The 10,196-nt window shown below is 36.4% G+C and overlaps 1 protein-coding gene across 1 annotated transcript in view; it reads right to left on the bottom strand.

Annotated features, from left to right (window-relative positions):
• Positions 1–723: 723 nt before the first annotated feature.
• The window catches only part of NTS (neurotensin), a 93,486-nt gene continuing 84,013 nt past the window's right edge, over positions 724–10,196 (bottom strand). Inside the window, exons 3-4 of the mRNA XM_073650680.1 lie at positions 5,826–6,050; positions 724–1,292 (exon numbers count right to left, since the gene is read on the bottom strand). Of these exons, the coding sequence (XP_073506781.1) occupies positions 1,143–1,292; positions 5,826–6,050 (375 nt within the window). The 3' untranslated portion in view covers positions 724–1,142. The remainder of the gene's footprint in view (positions 1,293–5,825; positions 6,051–10,196) is intronic.

The raw sequence follows: 10,196 nt of genomic DNA, 5'->3' as shown, positions 1-10,196 counted from the left end.
GTGCGTTTTTTTTTATATGTGTTTTTATAGCGTTTTTGACGCAGCGGTTTTTGTCTTTTGTTGGTGTGTCATGCTTTTAATAAAGCTGCTTGATTTTTGATACTTCCCAGTATTTGAGTTTGACAAACCTTTATTGACTTATTTGGGTGTGGATTACATGCGTTTTTGATGCGTTTCCACCTCCAAAAAGTACTATAACCGCATGTACATTTTTTTTATCTGCGGATTTTCCGGATCTAATGCAAATCTATGGGGAAATTATGCACAGAAAACTCAGCGTACCCGCAAGAGATGCATGCTGCGGATTGGAAACATGCACCGCAGGTGAGTTTATGCTATGTTAAAAAGAAGCAGAGTGGACATGAGATTTTTATAAATCCTACCCACTTTGCTGGAACTGTAAGATGCTCTGATTTTGATACAGGAAAAAATACATAGCGTCAACAAACTCATTGTGGGAACTTAGCCTTAGGATTAGAAACAGTGCCACTTCTATACTTAGTTTTTTGGATAATGTTGCTTTCACTTAGACCAATAGAAGCTGTAATACCAACTATGAATTGTACACATGGCACTGTTTCAATGCTTTGTTTTCTAATCCCAGTATCCTTGCTTATAATTCAAACTGCTTTTTTGAATCTTAAGAATATTTTGTTTTTGGGAAAGAAAGCACAGAAATAAGAAATCAGTAAAAAATAAAAAGGTTTAATATATGTCTATACCTTTATTGTCAATCTAGATGAGAAATAATTATTAAAACCGTTTAACTTTTTAACTGTTCATTTACCAGTGATACATCTGATTATCACGTCTGATTACTCTTAAATGTCTTTTTCTAAGAATAAGTCTCAGCAGTCGAATTTAGTGACCACCATTTAATGCCAATATTGCTTCTGATTCAATGTATTAACACGATGCAGATAAATGGTATTTATTTTTAAAATGTAAAAGTGCAAATAATATTATATTTATAAAAATCACATTTAACAAACTACGTGAATAAAAACACTGTTTTACTTATATTAATGACAATCATTTTTCAATTTATTTATGGCACAAATATAACTTTAATTGTAAGTAAAATAACCATAAATCACATTTACTTATAAATTAAACAAATCTTTGTGAATGATAATAAATTATTAGTAATAAGAGCCCCTTTTCAGTATGTAGGGTCTTCTAGCTTTGCCTACAATGGCTTGTCTTTTCAAAATATAAGGGGTTTTCCTCTTTACAATGTCTTCATTTTCACTGTTTGAACTGCTAGGTTCAAGATAATCCCTTTGAATCAGCTGAAAAAAAAACACAATTGTAGAGATCTCATTAAATTGACAAATCATAAATGTAGTTTGTTTGATACATTAAATTGCAAGTGATGTGGATGTCACTAAGTATGATATAGCGTACAAAGAATCTTATAATTGGAGCCAGTACTATGTGTATATTGAGTGTAGATTTCTTATATCGTCAATATATTCTTGAAATGGAAAATGACAATTTTTAGAAAGTATCTTAGCTAGTTTTATATTTTACCAGGGGCATAGTCTAAAACCTTACTGGCATCTTGCTGATTCTTTTAGGGAAGAGTCAACAGGTTATTCCCATGTCAACTAGTATAGCTAAATAGATTCAAGCTCTGTGTTTATGAGCTTCAACAAGTTGATTAAATGTCTTTGCATTGTCTGTATATCCTTAAAAGGGTGGTCAGGGCATATAATATTGATGAACTATCCTTAGAGCCATCAATATCAGCTCAATGGCAGTCCCACACCCGACAACCCCATTGATAACCTGTTATTAGTTCCTGGGGCATCCAGACATAAATATGCAAGAGATGAACAGCAGTTCCTTCAATGTGTACAATCCAATGATGAGAACTGAGAATGAGCTCCTATTTTCTCTATACATTGAACTAAGCTGTGCTATCCATCTCTATTCAATGTTTACATCCAGCCACCAATAGAGCTAATAACGTCAGATCAGTGGGGTGACAGGTGTCAGACCACCATTGATCTGATATTGATGACCTATCCTTCAGGAAGGATTATTTTTTGGTTTCATTTCTATCCTTAGGATAGGTCATCAATATTTGATGCCCAGACAATCAAACCACTGAAACCAATTATTATGTGTAATGTATAAATATAAAGTTATTTTCTTGTTGAAACAATGGGTAAAGTTTATTTAAAGGGGTTTCCCCACAAACAAAAGTACATTTTATTCACTAGATCTTGCAATAAAAATAACATCCACAATTGGATGTTATTAAATAAACTGTTCCTGTGCTGAGATAATCTTATAAATGTGCCCCTGCTGTGTACTGTGTAATGTGTACTGTGTAATGGTTGTGTCTGACCGTGCAGAGACATGATCTGATCATACCACATCTCCTGTGCAGGGGAGGAAACAAAAGAGTATACAGACATTACAGCAGGGGATTGCAGCTGATTCTTTCTGTGAGGTAAAACATTACTTAAAAACAGGCAGTGAAATGTTTTACCTCACAAAAATAATCAGCTGTCATCCTCTGCTGTAATGTGTGTATATTCTTTTGCTTCCCCCTTGCGCAGGAGATGTGGTATGATCAGACCATGTCCCTGCACGGTCAGACACAGCCATTACACAGTATACAGCAGGGGCACATTTATAAGATTATCTCAGCACAGGAACATTTTTTTTAATCAATAAGATTATCTCAGCACAGGTACATTTTTTTTCAATTAAATCCAGTTGAGGATCTTATATTTTATTCCAAGATCTAGTTAATACCATGAACTTTTGTCCGTGGGAAAACCCCTTTAATGTGTGATTATTCAAACACATTTATCATCTAGCAGCAGTTGCATAATGCTAATTTGTAATATGCTTTATTTTGGCATCACCATTGAAACCAGTTTATTATTATGTTTTCTTGTTATATCATAGCCAAATAGTAGGATTTGCTGATGAATGACATTTAAAACATCAATGAGCTTAATGTAACTTAGTGGGGAATTAGACAATATAGATGAAGGGGAATGTGAGAAGAATATTACAATTAAAGCGGGCACTTTTAGTTCAATGATGCTGTATGTAAAATTATAAAGTTTGGAGTTCTTACTAATTTGATAAAATACTTGCATGAACTCAAGGTCTTGTTATATAAGGCCATATTTCAAAAATTACAAAACCAAGTGTTTAAAAAAAAAAAAAAACTATAAGGCAATTCTTACTTACAGACCACATCAATGTGTAGACTCATTTGTGCTCCACACAGTTAATTGGTAGTATTCACAAATCACTTTTTTTTTATATAAAACACCAGTTTAATTGGCGCATATCACACATATACAATTTGTATTGTCATTTTGGATGCAGGAAAATTAGCATTACTCAACAAAAGTGTTCAGGCTATACAACTTCTCTAGTGCACTTATAGTAATGACAGTAACAAAATCCAGCCAAATACTTATGTCAGACAATTGTGAAAATGATTTTTAGAGATGAGAGGGTTGCTTGCCCTACTACTTGAGTCTCAGAGACATACTCTTTGCTGACTATATATTTTAAAAATAAGCAACTTATTTTTGGAAATAAGAAAAGACTATCTGTAATATAGTACTGCACTATAGAATGCAATATCTGCTCCAGATAAAGCATTTGCTATAGCACTCTCGCATAATGGTCTGTAATTTGTGTTCTCTTGAAACAAAGCCACTTACTATGCTTCCACTGTTCTTCTTCATGCTTTCCCCTTTCTCATCTTTCATATCTGCTGTTGACTAAACCACTTTTCTGAGTCGCTGCCTGCTATTTTAAACTGAGTGCCCTCTACTCTCCTAATGCCCAAGAGGCATATTTGCCAAGAAGAACTCTGCTGAAATTCATTATTTATAAATAGAAAACAAATACTGATGGATACTCACTCAGTAGACTCTTCCATCTGTTCATAACAATGATCACACTAGCTATCCTAATTTCCTTTGACATTTAAATGCTAATATAATAAAAATAGGATACTTCTGTTTTTTAAATTAAGAAGACGAGAGAAACTTGTAAAACTTTGCAACTGTAGGTCATAAGAGAAAAGTAGATGAGCAGTTCTGTAGCATAATTATGGTTTTCTCCTAAAGGCAAGGATTATTTATGGAGAAGTAAGACCATGCAAACCCCAAAAGATGTAATGGTACGTCTAGAAAACAGCTATATAAGTGTTTATGCTGCATTTTGTGAATTAATGAAAGCACTCATGTCGACCTTTCCCTTAAAGTCTGTGGTTCATTTGGCATGGGATACATGATTCATTCATTAAATATGTTAGTAGTTACCTAAAGGTAAACAAGTAGCACTAAGTTTCAGGCAGCAATTTTTATTCCTTCATCCTTTTTAACCCCCCTTGGTTTTGGGTTTGTATCTTGCACCTGTAACCCAGGAGTTTGGAGTCTTCACTTTTATGCCAACTTTTTCTCATCCTCCTCAGATCTCCTTTTCTGCACTTACTCAGTCTCCATTTTTCTTGGCTTCCATGTACCATCCTCAACAAACAGTCAAAGATTGGTGGAACAGGCATTTTTTGCTATATCCAGGATGTTAAAGGTAAAACCAGGAAGTACAGATCAGAGTGACTGGTTAAGCACCAAATCTTCAGAGATCGATTAAGGTGAGTATAGTTTTTCTTATTTTCTTTAATTGGTCTGAACCTTTTTACCTAATTTCATTATTTAAAAAAAAATTAGATAATGGACTCAATAAACATAGAAATTAAAACATAATGCACACATATGTTGATGGTTGCCTAGAGTTAGCAAAAAGCTGCAAGCTGCAATCTCCATTCCTTAATTTTTTTTCATACCCCAACAGTTTTCTCCTTTAACTCCAGAATATTACTGGGGCATTCTAATTCCTGGACTTATTTCCTCATTTACAGTTTCTGAGAAATCTCCTCTCTATTGTACAGACACTGATGTTGAGGAGTGTGCGATTCCAGTCCTACTGCCCTCATTGATAACTTAGATACTCCCCCCTGTACTCTCTGATTTGCTTTGTATATCCTCTTCCATATCCCTGTTGCTATCTCTAATTCATTAGAGCATCCTTTACATGTCCGTGTTTGCAGTATGTGTGACATCCTTTTTTTCACATGTAGCCATTATAACCTATGGTGCTATGCACATGTTGATGTTTTTACACGGACCATGTGTCTGTGCAAAACATACAGAGACATGTCTGTTTTTCTGGCAGCACGGATGACAAAAGCTAATACTAGTCTATGGGTCCGTGAAACATACGTACAGCACACGGATGGCATCAGTGTGCTGTGTGTGTTGAGCATTGCAAAGTGTAGGAGAACCTTTGTAATTTAATTATTTTTATAAACCTAATGGCAAACATGGACATACGGTTGACATACGGATGAAACACTGATGACACACTAATGGAAAACACTGATGACACTGTTACTGTTTTTTCATGTATGTGTTTTATACAGACATGTGACGGAGGCCTAGGATTGAGAGAAGGGAATGAGAGAGCACAGAGAGTTGACAGAGCCTGAAACAGTGCGTTTCCAATCTATGTCAGATTCAACATAACAATCAGCTATGTGAAGGAAGTACACATGCTCTACAGCAGCAAAATAGTATTTTTATACGATAATTTTGAAAAATGTGTAATTTTTCATTTCAGAAGAAAATAAACAATTAAAAAAATCAGCACAAAGCCATTAATTTATTTTTTCTAAGTTTCTCTTAGCTTAAGTGATATTATCCTAAACTTTTCTTTTAGGTTCCTTAGCACAATAGCCAGAAATACACACATTATAATTAAACAATTTATTTGCATCATACCTCTGAATGCTGAAAAACCATGCTTTGGCAGATTTTCTGCAGTTGAATTGCTGTTAACATGGCTTCCAAGTTAAAACCATCCAATGATGTTGGATTTTGTTTTCTGATCATGAGCTCTTCTTCTCCATTCTCCCCTGCTTCCTCTGTTTGGGTGTTGAAATTGTTTACAAGTTTGCATACATTGAGAAGAGTCATTTTCCAGTATGGAAGCCGTGCTTTATTCACCTAAAGTTAAATATTTGCTAATTATTTTGAACACAGGTAAACAGATTTTTTCTTATACTCTTATACATGTCACATAATTTATACCAAGTTACTTTATTATGGTACGAGCAATAAAGCATTTTTTAAAGAATTTGCATGATAATACTGTGCGTAGATACAGTCATATGAAAAAGTTTGGGCACCCCTATTAATCTTAAGCTTAATGTTCTATAAAAACTGGTGTTTTTGCAACAGCTATTTCAGTTTGATATATGTAATAACTGTTGGATACAGTAATGTTTCTGCCTTGAAATGAGGTTCATTGTACTAACAGAAAATGTGCAATCTGCATTCAAACAAAATTTGACAGGTGCATAAGTATGGGCACCTCACCAGAAAAGTGACATTAATGGTTAGTAGATCCTCCTTTTGCAAAAATAACAGCCTCTAGTCGCTTCCTGTAGCTTTTAATGAGTTCCTGGATCCTGGATGAAGGTATTTTTGACCATTCCTCTTTACAAAACAATTCCAGTTCAGTTAAGTTTGATGGTCGCCGAGCATGGACAGCCCTCTTCAAATGATCCCACAGATGTTCAATGATATTCAGGTCTGGGGACTGGGATGGCCATTCCAGAACATTGTAGTTTTTCCTCTGCATGAATGCCTGAGTAGATTTGAAGCGGTGTTTTGGATCATTGTCTTGCTGAAAGATCCATCCACTTTGTAACTTCATATTTATCACTGATTCTTGAACACTATTGTCAAGAATCTGCTGATACTGAGTGGAATCCATGCGTCCCTCAACTTTAACAAGATTCCCAGTGCCAGCATTGACCACACAGCCCCAAAGCATGATGGAACCTCCACCAAATTTTACTGTGGGTAGCAAGTGTTTTTCTTGGAATGCTGTGTTTTTTTGCCACCATGCATAACGCCTTTTTGTATGACCAAATAACTCAATCTTGATTTCATCAGTCCACAGGACCTTCTTCCAAAAAGAAATTGGCTTCTCCAAATGTGCTTTTGCATACCTCAGCCAACTCTGTTTGTGGTGTGCTTGCAGAAACGGCTTCTTTCGCATCACTCTCCCATACAGCTTCTCCTTGTGCAAAGTGCCTTGTATAGTTGACCGATGCACAGTGACACCATCTGCAGCAAGTTGATGCTGCAGCTCTCTGGAGGTGGTCTGAGGATTGTCCTTGACTGATCTCACCATTCTTCTTCTCTGCCTTTCTGATGTTTTTCTTGGCCTGCCACTTCTGGCCTTAACAAGAACTGTCCCTGTGTTCTTCCATTTCCTTACTATGTTCCTCACAGTGGAAACTGACAGGTTAAATCTCTGAGACAGCTTTTTGTATGCTTCCCCTGAACAACTATGTTGAATAATCTTTGTTTTCAGATCATTTGACAGTTGTTTTGAGGAGCACATGATGCCACTCTTCAGAGGAGATTCAAACAGGAGAACAACTTGCAAGTGGCCACTTTAAGTAGCTTTTCTCATGATTGCATACACCTGGCTATAAAGTTCAAAGCTCCATGAGGTTACAAAACCAAAAAAAGTGCTTTAGTAAGTCAGTAAAAAGTAGGTAGGAGTATTTAAAACAAGAAAATGATAAGGGTGCCCATACTTATGCACCTTTCAAATTTTATTTGAATGCAGATTGCACATTTTCTGTTAGTACAATAAACCTCATTTCAAGGCAGAAACATTACTGTGTCCAACAGTTATTACATATATCAAACTGAAATAGCTGTTGCAAAAACACCAATTTTTATAAAACATTAAGCTTAAGATTAATAGGGGTGCCCAAACTTTTTCATATGACTGTATATATATATATATATATATATATATATATATATATATATATAAAAATATACAGTACAGACCAAACGTTTGGACACACCTTCTCATTTAAAGATTTTTCTGTATTTTCATGACTATGAAAATTGTACATTCACACTGAAGGCATCAAAACTATGAATTAACACATGTGGAATTATATATTTAACAAAAATGTGTGAAATAGCTGAAAATATGTCTTATATTCTAGGTTCTTCAAAGTAGCCACCCTTTGCTTTGATGACTGCTTTGCACACTCTTGGCATTCTCTTGATGAGCTTCAAGAGGTAGTCACCGGGAATGGTTTTCACTTCACAGGTGTGCCCTGTCAGGCTTAATAAGTGGGATTTCTTGCCTTATACTGGGGTTGGGAACATCAGGTGTGTTGGGCAGAAGTCTGATGGATACACAGCTGATAGTCCTACTGAATAGACTGTTAGAATTTGTATTATGGCAAGAAAAAAGCAGCTAAGTAAAGAAAAACAAGTGGCCATCATTACTTTAAGAAATGAAGGTCAGTCAGTACGAAAAATTGGGAAAACTTTGAAAGTGTCACCAAGTGCAGTTGAAAAAACCATCAAGCGCTACAAAGAAACTGGCTCACATGAGGACCGCCCCAGGAAAGGAAGACCAAGAGTCACCTCTACTTCTGAGGATAAGTTTATCCAAGTCACCAGCCTCAAAAATCGCAGGTTAACAGCAGCTCAGATTAGAGACCAGGTCAATGCCACACAGAGTTCTAGCAGTAGACACATCTCTTCAACAACTGTTAAGAGGAGACTTTGTGCAGCAGTCCTTCATGGTAAAATAGCTGCTAGGAAACCACTGCTAAGGACAGGCAACAAGCAGAAGAGACTTGTTTGGGCTAAAGAACACAAGGAATGGACATTAGACCAGTGGAAATCTGTGCTTTGGTCTGATGAGTCCAAATCTGAGATCTTTGTTTCCAACCACCGTGTCTTTGTGCGACGCAGAAAAGGTGAACGGATGGACTCTACATGCCTGGTTCCCACCATGAAGCATGGAGGAGGAGGTGTGATAGTGTGGTGGTGCTTAGCTGGTGACACTCTTAGGGATTTATTCAAAGTTGAAGACATACTGAACCAGCATGGCTACCATAGCATCTTGCAGCGGCATGCTATTCCATCCGATTTGCGTTTAGTTGGACCATCATTTATTTTTCAACAGGACAATGACCCCAAACACACCTCCAGGCTGTGTAAGGGCTATTTGATCAAGAAGGAGAGTGATGGGGTGCTACGCCAGATGACCTGGCCTCCACAGTCACCAGACCTGAACCCAATCGAGATGGTTTGGGGTGAGCTGGACCGCAGAGTGAAGGCAAAAGGGCCAACAAGTGCTAAGCATCTCTGGGAACTCCTTCAAATTTGTTGGAAGACCATTTCCGGTGACTACCTCTTGAAGCTCATCAAGTGAATGCCAAGAGTGTGCAAAGCAGTCATCAAAGCAAAAGGTGGCTACTTTGAAGAACCTAGAATATAAGACATATTTTCAGTTGTTTCACACTTTTTTGTTAACTATATAATTCCACATGTGTTAATTCATAGTTTTGATGCCTTCAGTGTGAATGTACAATTTTTATAGTCATGAAAATACAGAAAAATCTTTAAATGAGAAGGTGTGTCCAAACGTTTGGTCTGTACTGTATATGTATGTATATATGTATATTTATATATATATATATATATATATATATATATATATATATATATACACGCAAATATATACAGTAATGCGCAGAAGGTTTAGGCCGGTGTGGAAAAATACTGCAAATTAAGAATGCTTTAACAAAATAGATATACAATTTTTATCAATGAACAAAAGAGAAATGGTAATCAAATCAATATTCGTTGTGACCACCTTAAAGGCATCAACTCTAGGAACATCTGCACACAGTTTTAAAAGGAACTCTGCAAGGGAGATTGTTGCAAAGATATTGGAGAAATAAATGTATATATTCTGTGGATGTAGGCTTACACAAATCCTTCTGTGTCTTCATGTAGTCACAGATAGACTCGATGATGATGAGATTAGCACTTTGAGGGGGCTATATCATCACATTTCTAAGCATTGAGGGCACCATTAATCCCGACCAAATACCCAACTCCTCCACAATTCCTCCATGAAGACCACTTTTGGTAAGACTCCTCTGAACTATAGATGGTTATAGCTGGGTCCTGTCCTAGTGTTTGCTGCTAGTTGTGAGGTGATGGCGCTGCAGGACATTTTCCAGTTTAGGTGGCAAACATCTGTTATCTGCTGCACTAAGTTTCCTTGGCCAACCACTGCACCTACTGTCCTCA

This window comes from Phyllobates terribilis, unplaced genomic scaffold (assembly GCF_046119375.1).
Source record: "Phyllobates terribilis strain yellow unplaced genomic scaffold, ASM4611937v1 Scaffold_11__3_contigs__length_659146591, whole genome shotgun sequence".
Classification (NCBI taxonomy): domain Eukaryota; kingdom Metazoa; phylum Chordata; class Amphibia; order Anura; family Dendrobatidae; genus Phyllobates; species Phyllobates terribilis.
This window is presented reverse-complemented; position numbering and strand designations above follow the sequence as displayed.